Source organism: Sus scrofa, chromosome 5, assembly GCF_054392235.1.
Source record: "Sus scrofa isolate SSC_HxYL_T2T_F1_AM1 chromosome 5, Sscrofa_HxYL_maternal_Yorkshire_Landrace_v2.0, whole genome shotgun sequence".
In the NCBI taxonomy this organism is placed as follows: domain Eukaryota; kingdom Metazoa; phylum Chordata; class Mammalia; order Artiodactyla; family Suidae; genus Sus; species Sus scrofa.
The window spans coordinates 63,204,845-63,221,165 of NC_139387.1; the positions used below are offsets into that span (position 1 = coordinate 63,204,845).

Genomic DNA, 16,321 nt, shown 5'->3' on the forward strand with positions numbered 1-16,321 from the left:
ACAAACAAATAAACAAACAAACAAAACCCCCAAAACAACCCTCTCTCTGCTATGGAGAATATACTGTCCATAGATTGATTGAAACAGTAGTCTAGGGAAGACAAATGAGTGTCTCAGACCAAGGAAGAAGCAATTAGGTAGTGACGAATAGTCAAAATTTAGTCATATTTGAAGACAGACAGACCACTAGAGTAAGAGAGAAAGAGGCAAGTTAATAATGACATCAAAGTTGATGACCTGAGCAATTGGAAGGATGGAGCTGACATGTGTAGAGAGGTAACAGGCCACAGGCGGAGGGAGCTTCGAGGAGAAGATCATGTGTTTCATGTTGGATATGTTGAAAATGAGATGTCAAATGGAGATATCAAGTAGGGCATTGGATATTCAAGCCTGTAATTTGATACGGAGGTAGGGGCCAGATGCAACCTGAGAGTCCTAAGCATTCTGGTGATATTTAAAGTCATGTGACTAGCTGATACCAACAAAGAAGTCAGGGGACATAGGAAGTCGGACAGAGTAGAGGATTCAAGAACTGAACCCTGAGGCACTCCCTCTTTAAGACATTCAGGAGAAGGGTAAGAAATTTGCAAAAGAGAGAAGTGAGAAAAGGAGAAAACCAAGAAAGCAATCCTAAAAGTCAAATGAAGAGAAGGTAAGATCCAGGAAGAGGGAATAATCGACCATGTCAAATGCTGCTCATGGACCAAACAAGATGAGGACTGAGAATTGACCACTGAATGAAGCAATTTGGGGGTTACATGTGATTTCGACAAGTGCTTTTTTATGTCTGGAATGAGAATGCACAAGAGCCTGATTAGAATAAGTTTAGGGGATAATGGGAAAAGAAAATCAGAGACAGTTCATTTGAAAAACAGGGCTGCAAAGGGAAACAAAGAAATGAAACAGGGAGTTCCCGTAGTGGCACAGTGGAAACGAATCTGACTAGGAATCATGAGGTTACAGATTCAATCCTCAGCCTCGCTCATTGGGTTAAGGATCTGCTGTTGCTGTGAGTTGTGGTGTAGGCTGCAGACACAGCTGGATCCCCAATGGCTGTGGCTGTGGCATAGGCCAGCAGCTGTAGCTCTGATTTGACCTTAGCCTGGGAACTTCCACATGCCACAGATGCGGCCCAAAAAAGCAAAAAAAAAAAAAAAAAGGCAAAAAAAAAGAAAGAAAGAAAGAAAAAGAAATGAAACAGAAGCTGACAAAGGAATGGGGTTAAGAGAGGGTTTTTTATTTGTATTTGCTTTGAGGGAAGAAAATGATGGTCTCATACATTATTCTGGTGGGAATGATTCAAGAGAGAAGGAAAGTTGATGGTGTCAGGAAGGGAGAAAATACTAGGTTGAAAATTTGGCTAAAAGCACAGTTCATCAATGGTAACAGTTTGGAAGGCAGAATATGTGGAAGCAGAAACTCATGGGTATATAAATAGGGTGTGGAGATTCTATGGAAATTCCCTTCTGGCCGATTCGATTTTTTCAGTGACGTAGGATGCCAAGCCATTAGCTCTGAGTGAGGATGGAGGAGGACATTTGGGGAGTTGGAAGAGAGAAGAGAGGCATGACGTTGTTGGCTAGGACAAAAGGGGAGTGGAAGAACTACGGAGATACATGGAATGTTGCCTGGGAGCATGAGGAGGCCATTTGAAGTATGTGGGAAGGAATTTAAAATGAGTTGGTCCGCAGTTTTCTGCAGTCACATTAGGGGTGCATGGATAAAGTAGCAAAGAGGGCAGGCAGTGAATTGTTTTGCCAATCAATTTCCAAAAAGCAAGAGACAGCCAATGAAACAAGGGCGTGTGGAAGAATAGGATTCTAATAGTTGACCATGGAACTTAACTTAGGTAAAAAGAGTAGTAAGAACATGAGAGCATGAAAGAGGTGAAAATACTGAAAGGAGTCATGGAGGAGAGGCCCTGAAGGAGGGCCAGCATTTGTGTGTGTGTGTGTATGGTTGAGCAGTAGAGAGTAAACTGGGAAGGAAGAAGGCGGAAGTTAGAGGGGTGCACAAAGTTAAGATTATGGAGTGGTGACAATTATTACTCTGGAGTATGGGTTGGCAAATTTATTCTTAAAAGTGATAGAGAGTAAATGGTTAAGTTTTGCATGCCAGCCTCTGTTACAACCACTCGATTCTGTCGCGGTGGTGTATAAACATAGACAATACACAATGAATGGGTGTGGGTGTGTTCCAAGAAAACTTTATTGATAAATAGGTGGCAGGCTGGAACTTACCTGACTATAGTTCATCACCCCCTAGTCTGGGGTACAAGATTCATGGGTATGAGTGACTAAGGTTGAGTGGAGGACAAGGACATTGGAACTGAGAAACCAAGATATGGCAGGCTGGAAGGTTGTAAGGATGAGCTACACATATGTGTGCATTAAAATTGCCAAGAATTGAGTGAGAAGGAGAACGAGAAGGTGTGCCCATGAGAGAGGAATGGGTGCCTTTGAATGATAGAGGAAAATGCCCTAGAGATAGGCAGCTGACAGCACAAAAGAGGTGATCTAATTGGATAGCATGAGACTCAAAGCCGAAGCTTTTTAGGAATGAGGAAGGAATAATGATCTGAAAATGGCCATAGGATCAATTTCCATTTTCTAGTTTTCTCCATGTGTTCAAAATAACCCCTCACCAAATGCAGTAAACACATTTTAACTGTTTAAGAACAACCTGAGTAAAAAAGAAATTTCCAGCAATGAGCCCCCAGTACCAGGTGCCTCAGGAAGGCAGTTATGGGCCTGAAGTTTGTAGATTCCGCATACACTGTGATGGGGCCTCTTTGCAGACACTAACCAACCTCCACCTGGAGGCCCATTTCAGCTCTCCCTGGCAAGAAGTCCAGCTTTCCCACACACTGAGTATTTTTTCACTGTATCTTCAGAGTAGAATGAGAATTTTAGAACAGTGGCCGACTTGTTGACAATATCTCTACTGCAGTGTTTGCAAAGAAGTATCATGGAGCCTAAAACATCAAGTTGATGATCACCAATGTGGAAAATGATCAGAACACACAAGGAGATGCCTGGAATTGGAGAGCCGAGGACTTGAAAAGCTAAGTCCTATAAAAGGGAACCAGAGGCTTTCAAAACGACAAAAATGACACCAAAGAGAGATTAACCAGCAGGCAGAGAGCTGCCAAAGTGTGTTCATGAATTATATACCGCACCAGAAGTTCTAGCAAGAGAAAAGCACAGGATTAATAATTAACTAGCAAAGTAATAATGGGCTTGTTCGTTCTGCTTTTTCCAAGTGAAAGAAACTGGCTGACCTTGTCTTTCTGCCCATTGTTTGTCTCCTCGTATTTAGAAGGAGGAGTTCATAAGCCAAATGATTTTTATAACTGTGAATCATTTCTTCCCAAAGCCTCTTCAGTGTTTCCCTTATACTCTCTCCTTTGGATCTTCCCGAAACACTTGCAAACTTGGCTAGGGCTCCTGCCGGTGATTTGCACTGCACTGGAGAGCTCTGATAACCACGGCCCCTTGCTGCCAATATTTGAAGCCCTTCTTCACAGTATTGTGTTTATCACCATCATTACCTTCATTTCTAATAACTATCTGTGGTATTTAAGTGCCTGGTTAGACTGCCCTTAGCATTGCGTGGATCTCTGCGCTCTGCCCTCCCAGAGTTTAAAGTCCGGGAAAGACGTACTGATGCCTTTTCCACCCTCAGCCCTGGCACTCAGCACATCCGCAGCACAGAGAGAAACTCCTTTAAATGTTTGTTGAATGACCGATAAAAATGTGCGTAACACACAGAAGGCAAAACCGAAAAGTTAAATGACTGCAGGAAGGGATGTTAATACGTGTATGCTAGATGTTAGTAAGTTCATTTACAAATGCTGGACAAATTCAGTTTTACTGCAGAAAACTACAGGGAAACCAGAGGTGAAGTTTTCCTGAGAGGAAAGGGAGAAGGTAAGAAAATCGCTTTCTTCTTATAGAGAGGGAAACTAAAAATTTACTGTTTATGGTATAATGGGTTTTATCACCACTTTAAAAAAAATCAACTGTACTTCAATTTTTCAAAAATGTTATTGGAGTATAGTTGACTTACAATGTTGTGTTCACTTTTTTTTAAGAGCTTAATGTTTATTTACAATCTCTCATTGTAGAAAAATTTGCAAAGTTCAAAAGAGTAAGAAGAAAAATTCAAAATCCAATAATTCAGCCACTCAAAGCTAAAACTATTTATAATTCTTTAATGCTTCTTGCAATTTTTTGCCACTTATATACAAAAGAGATTAGTATCCATGTTCCAGACTCAATAATTTTCCACACATGGCCAAACTCATCTCATCTCTGCCTTCATTCACATACTCTCTTCCTCCTCTTTGTATAATTATGAAGCAAATCACAGCTATCACATACATAATATTTTAGCTTGTATTCCTAAGATTGCCATGCATATTTTAACATAGTTATGTTGATATGAAAGTACAAAATTATATATACTTATTTCATTTATTTCTAATATCAAAAATCATTTTAATTGAAATTTTAAAATATAAATATATTTCCATGATATTTCAACTTCCTTTTTTTTTTTTAAATCTTTTTAGGGCCTTACTTCAGCATATGGAAATTCCTAGGGGTTGAATCGGAGCTACGGCTGCTGGCTTACACCACAGCCACAGCAACTCAAGATCCCAGTCCCGGCTATAACCTATACCACAGCTCACAGCAAGTCCAGATCCTTAACCCACTAAGCAGGGTCGGGGGTAGAACCCGTGTCCTCATGGATACTAGCTGGTTTCGTTACCACTGAGCTACAACCGAGAACTCTATTCTCTCAACTTCTTGCCACCTTCATTACTATCACCTCAACAATAACTTGGGGGGAAAAAGATTACCATTTTGGAGACCCAATGCTTAAGCATTTCCTTAAATGAAATCATTTAAATGCATGTAAAGGGCTTTGCACAATGCCATGCACAAGTAGGGATTATTTGATTTAGTAAAGTTAACATTGTTAAAAGTAGCTAACTTTATTCACTTCCTTCAAGTCAGCAATATAATAGGTACTTTACATATATTATAGCAAGTAACTGTTGCAGCACCTCAGTGATGATAATGAAAAATGATCTTACTCCCATTTTTTAGAGAAGAACACTGAGGCTTGGAAAGTTTAAGTAACGTAACGTAAAATCACAGAGGTAGGAAACAGTTGACCCAGGATTTTAGCGTGAGCTTATTTAAGTCCAGAGCCCATGCTGGTTACCTCCATGCTAATTTTTCATGACAAATTCAGGTTTTCCATAAGGAATCTAATGATTTATGTGTAGAATCACAGAATCATTGATCTTAGTGATAGACTATCAGGATACTATCTGATGCAAGCTTAGCTCAGTCTGAAATTCATTAGAAAGGTTCAAATCAGGGTGAAATTTGGGTGAACATATCAGGACACTTGACCCCAAGTAATAAAATTTTCCTTGTACCTCCACAGGAGTACATTTTGCCATTCTTTTTCTACTTGCGGAGACTGACTGGTAAATTGTAATGTGATACCCTCTTATTAAAGTAACTTTTTTTTTTTTTTTTTTTTTTTTTTTGCCTTTTTGTCTTTTTAGGGCCGCACCCATGGCATATGGAGGTTCCCAGGCAAGGGGTCAAGTCGGAGCTACAGCTGCTGGCCAATACTATAGCCAAGGCAACTCAGGATCCGAGCCACGGCTGCGACTTACACCACAGCTCACAGCAAGGGCGGATCCTTAACCCGCTGAGTGAGGCCAGGGATCAAACCCACAACCTCATTGTTCCTAGTCGGGTTCGTTAACCGCTGAGCCAGGATGGGAACTCCATTACTAAAGTACTTTAACAAAGTCTAACTCCAAACTTGCCTGTATCACTGAACTTTCTTTGAGGTATAATCAGTACCAATTTGAATAGTTTCTAGGAAAGCATTTTAGAGAAAATGTTCTAAATTCTGATGTCTTTTCTTTTCAGTCTCTGTAATATCATACAGATTTGTTCCAAGTACCATCAGAGGAACATTAATGAATTTTTTGACACTGTTCAACGGATTTGGTTGTTTCATGGGGGCACTGCTGGTGGAGCTGGTCTACCTCATCTCAGAAGGTAAAATACTTGCATGGTATGCTTATATATACATTGATTTGATGACTAGAGAATTGAGAAACAAAACCTTAAGAGAGGGGCTTTGCCAGTGTAGTCTTTTTTTTTTAATTGATCCACTTTTGCAATTAAGATAGAATTAAGATAGGAAATAGACTCTTGCTGTATTCATTAATTTCTGGGAATTGTTTTTCTTTTGATAGGATGAGGTAATTACAGAATGTCACTTCTCATGAGACCCTGTCTGCTGTCTTTCTTTAGTGTATTTTAAAACAAACTGGTGATTATATTTTTATTAGGTCTTTCAACAGGGCTATTTTTAATAGCTGGCATAGATAACCCTCAGAAAAGGTAATTCCTGTGTAAATATAGGAGGATGGGGTATCTAGATGATACTTTATTCAGAAATATTGTCCACACAACCAAAGAGAAATTGTGAGTTGAATAACAACTGATCTTAGGAAATTTTCCCTATAGATATTTTGGTCAGGAGAAACAACCCATCTGAACATTTCACATGCAACATAAAAAGTACTACTCTTACATGTGCTGGCAGAAAAATCAAACAGGATGACATTAAAGATTAGCTGTCACAGTGAAATGTCTTTGGCTGTATTTTAAATCCACAGATTTTTTTCCTCTATTTGTTCTGAGATTTTAATACAGCTTAAAATTTGTTAAATTTCTTTTGCTTATTTTATGGGAAATAACTGCAAACTTATTCTTCTCTGCTTTCAAAAATACTTATAGTTGTACATTTAAAAACAGCATAATAAAAACTGTTCATTTGTCTTCTCTACGAATAATTTATCTACCTCCGAACCAGGGAAAAAATAACTTTTCTGAAGGATAAACCCCTTTTAACACTAGGTCTCCATTCAAAAAATATTTGTGGAGGACCCACTCTGTTCCAGACACCCACTCTGTTTATTTTTGGTACATGGCAAACAAAATAAATTTCCACAACCTCACAAAATACCCAGGGGTAAAGGGAAGTAATACAATTAAGTGATAAATTCAATGACAGCTATAGTGGAGTTCTAGGGAACAAATCTACAGTCCTTGTTAAGATCAAACCCTGTTCTTAGTTAACTGAGAAAGTTAAGCCAAAGCATGTATTGAATACTAACCATATGCCAGCCCTAAATTTTTTTTTCTACTCATAATAATACTGTGTAACATCAAATCATATCCTAATAAGTGAGCATCTTACAATTAGATATCATCTTAGAGATAATATAGTCTAACTGTACAAAAACTAGAAGATATACCATCATTTTCTAGTGCCCAGAAAAATCCTCTACTTTGAGGAGTAACCTGAGTCTACCCATCTGTTGATAAGTCTATTCCACAGAATAAGCCTACTTTTCTATCTGCATGGCAACTCTTTAAACATTCGATAAATATTTGGAGGAGTAACGTGGTACAATGTCAAGAGAGTACGTCCTTTGTCAAACTATATGGATTCAAATCCAGGGAGCCTAGCTGTATGTCCTCAGTTTTAATGCCAGAAACAACAATAAATAATTCATCATATTGCTGAGAGGATTAACTAAAATATGCACAATAAGTGCTCAATAAAGACAGCTACTATGATCCCCTTCTATTTTACAGACAAACCACTCCAGTTTTTTCATATTACAAGATTCTCTGATTTTTCACTATCAAAACCCCTCTGTCCATCAAACAAACAATTTGTCAGTATCTTTCTTCAAATATGGTTTCCAGAATCAATCGCAGTACTCAAAATGGGTACAGCTAAGATAGATATGTTATTTTTATCAGCCTTCTCTCTCCCCCTCTCTCTCTCTCTGACTGCCAGAAGTGATGGTGGAGACTTTTTCAGTAGTTGCCTCATGCTTATGGTCAATTAAAACCTGAAGGTTTTTTGTTTTTGTTTTTGTTTTAGCAGTTGCTCTCATTCAATTCTAATCATCACAATTTCTTTTTCAAATTAAATGCAAGACATTATCTCCATCCTTAATAAATGTCAACCCATCCTAAATAATCAACATTTTAAAAACTTGAGTTTGTCATCCAGTGAATTACTGATCTGTGCTTCTTTACCAGCTTTGTGTTGCCTGCAAATTTCGTAAGCAAGCTCCTAGACTCCTTCCAGGTAACTGATAAAATTGGTGAACTGGACAGGACCAAATATAAAGCCTTGTGGAAAATTCCCAGAGACCTCACTGCAAGTTAGTCACAAACAACGAATCTTCCCCTTTCCGATATATTCAGCTCCCACTTTACCTAATTGCTATCATTCAGCCCACATTCTTCTCCATCATTCCCAGAGTGACATCACAGAAGACTTGGTCACATGTTCTTTTGGGTGTCGGATATATCTGAATTTGTGACAGTCCCTTTAGCCATCAGAACAGCATTCATCAAGAAAGGAAATGAGCTTTATTTAGATGACTTGGTTTTAGTGACCCTAAACTGATTTATGGGGACTAATTAGGGCCCCTAAAAAAGAGTGACCCTTTGACTGTTTGCATGACTTCAGGTAGGTCATCATTTCTTAAGACAGCTTCCTCTTATTTAAAAAAAAGGAAACGATGCCCTTCACTTTTTTCAGAGACGGCAAGAGGATAAAATTAAATAATGTATTTGAACACTTGCATGCCAGAGATTATTTTAAATATAAAATAATGTTTAAAGTGGCCCATTTGGTTAGAAATAAGATTGGTATTTTTAATCAAACAATCAGACCAGTTTTTTGTTTTTTGTTTTCTTTTTGACAGAACCAACCATAGTGAAATGAACACTATAGCTATATGTTGAAACATCCCACTTGCCTCCGCATTCCATTTAGCATATAGGATATTTTAAACCTTTAAGGATTTGTGTCAGCCGAGGATGTGTGTATGTGAGTACGTGTGTGTTAGCAGATGATTGGAAAAGATGATCAGCTATCACAGTCTCCCCATCTCCAGGTTGCATTAGTCATTTTTAGCAGCATGATGGAGAATGGTGTGAATGCGGTAAATTCAAAAGATTTCTCAAAACTTGACTGTGCAGACAGATAACTGTTAGAGTGACATTTTCAGTACAAGCGAGAAAACTGATCCTTCTGGGATATCTAACTCTGAGTGCTTTAAAGGAGAAGATACAAGACTAAACCCATCCTCCCACACTAATCATTTCAGGAATAGTTTATCTAAAAGTAGCAATGCTAATAAAAGGGAGTGAAGAAGTCAGTCAAACTGCTTATTTTGACTCTATGCCATTAGCAACCAGATCAATTTTCTCACATGCGTGAGTTACAGCTTACCTTTTGACGAAAATAACAAAGCAGAATTCAGTGACGAGTGACATCTTAGTTATGGACGTGTAGGTGATTGAAAGATCCAAAGCAAAATGTCTCAGAGAAAAAGGATAATTGGGCAGAATCGAGAGGTCAAGGGACACATCTTCCAGTCTCTGTTAGTCCTTCCTCTTCAGAGCCCAGGAAAGAAGCAAAGAATTTAGTTGTTTAATTCCCACCAAGAGCATTTTAAATTAAAAATGTAATCTTTTAAAATTCTCATTTAAATAGCTATGATTATTGAGACCACTGACAGCCATGTCAGCATGAATCACTAAGTCGTTCTTGAAACAAGAATTTTTTTTGCAGTTGCAGGAAACTTGAAAGAGGAAAATATTTGTGCATCTAGAGAGCTATTCAACTGGATTTCATGGGTTCATGCTTATTTTCTGAGACATGTTTCTTCAAATTCACATCAGTGCTTCCTCAGGTCCAACTTCGTAAAGATTTCGAGATGACAGATTTTGAGAGCCAGAAGGGAGAAGAAATGGCCTGCTACCCTATGATTCACCTTTAGACAGGCCATATTCTTCGTAACCGTCAACTGGTATAGTACCACTGTTCCCACAGCTAACATGGCAGGTCCCCCAGTGCTCCAAGGGCAAACCCTGCTCTTGATCCTCAGTGAGAACCAGCCAAAGAAATCCTCCTAGTCCAACAAGATTGTATAACCCAGAAGCGACTTATTCTACACCCTCAACCTTTGGCTCCACACACAGAACCTTGGAGCTGCCAGCTGGCCTTTGGGGTTCATAACAGCATTGGGGCAAAATCCAAAACACCCTCGATATGGAGGGCAGCTATCCATTTCTGCTAGCTCAAAAGAGGCAGAAAGGTTAGAACTTTGAGTCAAACAACTGAACTCAAACTCAACTCAGCCCTTAATAAGCTGTGAGGGCTTGAACACTAGGGGATCAGAACAGACCTCCCCAAGATGTGCCCCTTTGGCATATGGATTCTTCTGAGCTAAAGGCAGCGGAGACTCTATTGCCCCTCCCTTAACTTCATAGAAAAAATTAAATTGGCTATTTTTCCCAGAAAAAAGTTATTACCAGAGATAAATCTTATCTCTGGTAATAACTGATCTATATGGCAGGGCAAACATCTAATTACCAAATATCTGCTCTTCTTCTGATCATCCTGTGAATGACCTTCCTGTCCTTGGAAGGCCCATATCCCATTCTTTACATTAGGATGGCATATATACCACACTTTTCTGTGTCTGAAACTTTTTATGTGTGGGGGGTTTCCATAAGGCAACAGAGATCCTAAATGACAGCAGAAAAGTTATACTTAATTGACATTTTCAGGACATTACATCCAAAAAAAAAATCAGAATATACATTCTTTTCAAGTGCACATGGAACATTTTCAATGATCAACCACATACTGAGGCACAAAAATAACCTCAACAAATTCAAGAGTATAGAAATTATTTCAAGTATCTTCTCTGACCACAATGGTATGAACTAGAAATCAACCACAGGAAAAGAAATGAGAAAAAACTGACTACATGGAGACAAAATTAAATTTGATTTTCTCCCTGTTAATCTGTCTCTCATGTCAATTTAATTCTTAGACCAGTCAGAAGAACCTAGAAGGATGGAGGAAAGTACTGTCATCCCTGATAGCAAGTTACTTAACTTTTTTGAGTCTCTATTTATCCATCTCTAAAATTATGTCCCTAACAACTTTGAAGACACCTATGAGGACTAGAGGAAGTAGATATAAAGGTGCACACAAGTAATGATTTATGTTGTAATTGCTATTGCAATGCCGAGTGACCTCAGCATTTTCCAAGTGGGCTAGGATTATCTTGAATATGATATTCTAGTTTGGCACTTTAATAATTATTCAGAAAAGAATGTGTTCCATAAATGCAGAGCTTAATTGCCCTATTCAGCTTCAATTCCAAGACTGGATTAGGATGAGATGAAATAAAGGCACATTCTGAAATTCCTCTTGGCCTCATGGACCCACCCATCATTAGTGGAGCTCCCTTTTCATGGCAAACTTACATGTCTATAGAGAGTTACAGACACATCCATGTTCATGCTAAGAGTGCCTGGAAATGTGCTGAAGTTGACATTAGAAGGATAAGTAGTATTTGACTTGGTGAGCATAAGTGTGAAGTATTTCTGGTAAAAATTGCATACCAAGACCTATAAAAATAAGGAATCACTGGTCCATCAGAAGAACTCAGAGGAAGATCAGTAACCCAAAAATTTCAGGGAGGATGGCATGAAGTCAGGATGAGGAAGCATAATCAAAATCATGCAGGATCTTTGGCTTAGAAGTATTTTTTAACACAAAAAGAAATTATAAAGGCATCAGGCAAGTGACATGATTTATTTGTTTTAAGATCACTGTGGATGCAGTGTAATTTGGAAAGAAAAAAACGGCTTGGGATAAGCAGGAAGGGCTCAAATGAAGTAAGAGACTAGTCTACAGAAGTAATGAACTAGTGAGAAAGAAGGCAGATGAGAAGATGTGGATGGAAATAAGCTTGATTTTAGAGGTAGAATCAACAGTACCCAGTGAATGGTTTTAACAGAGTCAGGAGGCAGTAGGATGCAGGACACAGGAGTAGTAGCAAGGAAGCATTCCAGTGTCTGCCCAAAGCAACTGAGTGGGCAAAGTTTTTATTTACCAAATGGAGAACACTGGAAGACAAACAGGTCATTGTTTAATACATTGTTTGATCTACCTATGAGACATCCAAATGGAAATATCTGGAGCTCAGAAAAAGGATCTGGGTTAGAATACAATTATGAGAATCTCTGGCACAAAAATAGCATTTGAACCCATGGAAGTGAATAAAATTATCTAGTGTGAATATTAAGAACAAGGAGAAGGAGCTCCTGTCATGGCTCAGCGGAAACGAATCCAACTAAGAACCATGAGGTTGCGGGTTCGATCCCTGGCCTTGCTCAGTGGGTTAAGGATCCAACGTTGCCGTGAGCTGTGGTGTAGGTTGCAGACAAGACGCAGCTCGGATCTGGTGTTGCTGAGGCTCTGGCGTAGGCCAGCAGCTACAGCTCGGATTAGACCCCTAGCCTGGGAACTTCCATATGCCACGGGTGCAGTCCTCAAAAGACATAAGACAAAAAAAAAAGGAATGAGGAGAAAAAGGACCTGGACCTGAAGAGCCTCAATATTAGAGGTTAGATGGAGGGAAAATGGCCAACCAGAGAAGAAAAGGAGCAGCCAGAGGGGAGGGGGAAATACACATTTGTGTGTGTCTGTGTGTGGTCACTGAAGACAGAAGAGAAGACAGGAGATGATGAAATTGTATTAAATGCTACTATGAGATCAAGTAGAGTGAAGACCGGAAAATATCCAAAATTTAGCAACATTATCATCACTGATAACTTAAGCAAGAGTCACTTCAGGAAGGGAAAGAAAACCAGATTGAAATAGGATCAAAAATATCTAGTAAGTGAAGAAATAAAAGGCATCACATCTAAACAAGTCTTTTGAAGAACTTTCTTTGAAGAAGAATTAAAAAATAAAGTGGTGGCTGGAGGAAGCTGTGGGTAGATTTGCCAGATTTAGCAAATAAAAATACAAGACACCCAGTTATATTTGAATTGCAAGTAAACTAAATATTTTTTAGAATAAGTATGTCCCATGTAATATTATGGAAGTACTTTACATAAATTATACTTTACAAAATTATTTGTGCAATATTTAGGACATGCTTATGCTAAAAAATAATTCAATTCTCTGAAATTAAAATTTAACTGTGTGTCCTGTATTTCATCTGGGAAACTTAAATGTGGGTGCAAGATTTTTTTTTTTTTTAACATTTTGAGACATACTTGAGCATATTTAACTGGTGCAAATATGTGGTATAAATGGAGAGGTTAAAAATGCAAAAGAAGAGAGATTGACTTCTCATGGGAGGGTGGATACTTCTTTCCTGCACAGGAGCAAGAAAGGAGAGGGTGGGTGTAGGTGCAAGCAGATGTGTAGTTCTCATATTAGAAATATCCTGAAGCCTCCCTTTCAAGGCTTCCAAGTTTCTTAATGAAGTAGGCAGCAAAACATTCACGAAAGTAAAATGGGATTAGCATGAGAATGAAGCTTAGAAAGAATCTGTGGGTGGGGGGGCAGTGAGGCAAAAAAGATGATTTAGAGGAGATCTTAAGATTGGCGGCAGTGTTGAAGGCCCCAGTTGACACTGATGAGCCTGAAGGGTTATTCCAAACCATATGAAGCATGATTTTGCCCACTGATATTCAGGTGTTCAATGCAGGCAAGAAGCTGTCAGGTGGATTTTTTTTTTTCTTCTCCCCCCCACCCCACATTCAGTTTTTTGGTTTTTGTTTTTAGGAACAGTTGATTTACAATATTTCTTCTATTTCTGTTGTACAGCAATTGCACACTGTCCCCTGTGCTCTACAGTAGGGCCCCAATGCCCATCCATTCCAAATATAATAGTTTGTGTCTGGTAGATTATTTATTTATTTATTTATTTATTTATTTATTTATGCTTTTTTAGGGCCACACCTGCAGCATATGGAGGTTCCCAGGCTAGGGGATGAATTGGAGCTGTAGCTGCTGGCCTACACCACAGCCACAGCGAGGTGGGATCGAGCGTCATCTGCAACCTACATGACAGCTCACAGCAACACCAAATCCTTAACCCACTAAGCAAGGACAGGGATCGAACCCACATCCTCATGGATACTAGTCCAGTTCTTTAACCCTGAGCCACAATGGGAATTCCCCATGTCTGGTAGATTTTTAAATGGTCTAAAGACCACAAGACACAGGAAGAAAGGCACAGACTATGTTCTTGAATTAGAGTAATTTGGGGTAAATCTTATAGGCTATTTCCCCATGAATGTGCAAAAAAAAAAAAAGAGAAAACTTTTATTCTCTAATTTTAAAATTAAGTCTACACCATTAGCTAATTAGAGGTGCAAATGCGAAAACAGACTTAAAAGCAAGCAGGTTTGGGATATAGAGGGATTTCCTGCTATATCCATGATGTTATTTAAATTCAATATTTTATTATTTTAAATAGCTCCACTTAGAGACTGATTTATTAGTTCAGTGCATTAAAAAACATATTAGGTTCCTACTATGTGCAAGTACTGTCGAGATACTGAATTAATAAAACCTAGGCTGATGTTTAATTAACAAGAAGAATCTTATAGAAATATTTGACACTCAAATTAATATCAGATATATTCATTTGACTAATGCTATTACAATTACAGTTCATAGCTAATGGCATTATCGGGCTATTATCACAAAGCATTACTTCTCTTCTAAAACTCATTTCCATGATAATTCATTGAAATCATCATGAGAACACACTATCTTGACGGATTTTTACCTCCCAGTGCTCTTCAAGAGAATGAACTCACCCTTATAAGAAAGCTTGTTATCCCAAATAGCACCCAGGCCCGTTTCGCAGTTCAGATGAACAATGCATTGAGATTTCTCCACAATTTTGAAAGACACCATGTCCCTTTCTGGAAACAGCAAGCTCACTTCATTTTTAATCTGCAATTCCCAAGAAGTAGAAATGCAAATTTAAGTCTCAGTGCAGACACTGCTATGAGAACAAAGTATGGAGCGTATGCAGATCCAGGGCCCAATCTAGGTTCACCCATTCATTCAACAAATATTTATTCTGCCTTCTTTACATGACTTTACACAAAGGGTGCAGCCTCTCTGTGCCTCTGTTTCCTTGTCTGTAAATTGAGGTTCATAATAATTTGAGTAGTTATTAGGTGAATATGAAAAAGTGATAGAAAAGCCAAAGTTAGAATATAGTTGTTAGGTATTATTTCCTTCAGGTATCATGAAAATTAATGTGTTTTAAAAATTAACTCAGGTAGGAGAGCTATGAATCTCAAATGAAGCATTTAAATCAGGTTACTGAAAGGAGGAAGGAAAGAAATTAACATTTATTAAGTGTCAGTTATATGCAGACCTTGCTCTATGCATTTCACAAAGATATTATTTCATTAAATCTTCACAACAATTCTTTAGGGGTAGGTATTTGTAGCCCCACCATGTATAAGAAGAAAATGAGCTCAGAAAGCCATAGAAGTTGCCCAAATCCTATAGCCAAGGTGGATTCCTGACTCCAAAGCTCTTTTACTGCTTAGGGTTTATTTCCCAAGACAAAGAAGCACATCCACCCCAGAGAATGACTGTTACATCTTTGTAATTGCATACGTCGTGTCTCCCAAGCAAAAAGCACATAATGAAGTGACAGATATGCTTAAAATAAAGTAAGGTATAAAGCCCATTTCAGTTTTGTCTCAACAATTTTGGATGTTTGCTAGATGAACCTCCTTTATAAAACAACTTTTTTAAAAAATTTAGGAGTTCCCTGGTAGCTCACCAGGTTAAGAACCCAGCAGCATCACTGCTGTGGCTAGGGCTGCCACTGTGGCACAAGTTCAGTCCTTGCCCCAGGAACATCTGCATGCTGCAGGCATGGACAAAAATAAATTAAAAAATTAAAAATCTAACAAAAATCTGAGGAAGTAATTGCTCTGTGCACCTATCATTTGAATAATTCTAACAGGCACATTTTAAGATTTTCAAAGTTCCATTACATTCCGAATAAAAGAGTAGTTAGTAAAAAGGGGAAATACTGCATCTTTCTCCAGAAAGAGATAGCTGAAATCTGCCTTGAATCAAAAGCAGTATGCTGAAGCACTTAAAATAATGCCATGTGTACTTGAGGTAGGGGTAAATCTAGGACTTGAATAGTGAATACAGTGAAATGTCACTGAATAGTTCAGAATCGACCAGTTATTGTAACTTGGGATATCATAATTTCCAAACTAAAATCTTAGAACAGTTTCACAAATAGCACATAACTTCCAAGTTACAATATTGAGGCTATTATTCAGCACTTCGACTGCTGAAGAAGTTGGTTATGATGGAAATCCAC

The 16,321-nt window shown here is 38.4% G+C and overlaps 2 protein-coding genes across 7 annotated transcripts in view; one reads left to right on the forward strand and one right to left on the reverse strand.

Moving 5' to 3' along the window:
- SLC15A5 (solute carrier family 15 member 5) overlaps positions 1-16,321 on the forward strand; it is an 83,260-nt gene that overhangs the window by 51,356 nt on the left and 15,583 nt on the right. For both annotated transcript variants that reach the window (XM_021092295.2, XM_084956680.1), the window contains one exon: positions 5,961-6,092. In XM_021092295.2, coding sequence (XP_020947954.2) covers positions 5,961-6,092 — 132 coding nt within the window. The remainder of the gene's footprint in view (positions 1-5,960; positions 6,093-16,321) is intronic.
- The window catches only part of DERA (deoxyribose-phosphate aldolase), a 328,684-nt gene that overhangs the window by 18,353 nt on the left and 294,010 nt on the right, over positions 1-16,321 (reverse strand). For 3 of the 5 annotated variants that reach the window (XR_014803800.1, XR_014803803.1, XR_014803796.1), the window contains 2 exons: positions 14,775-14,913; positions 9,364-9,527 (listed from right to left, as the gene is read on the reverse strand). The gene's annotated coding sequence lies outside the window, so the exon portion shown is untranslated. The remainder of the gene's footprint in view (positions 1-9,363; positions 9,528-14,774; positions 14,914-16,321) is intronic. The other 2 variants (XR_014803801.1, XR_014803802.1) reach the window with 1 other exon arrangement.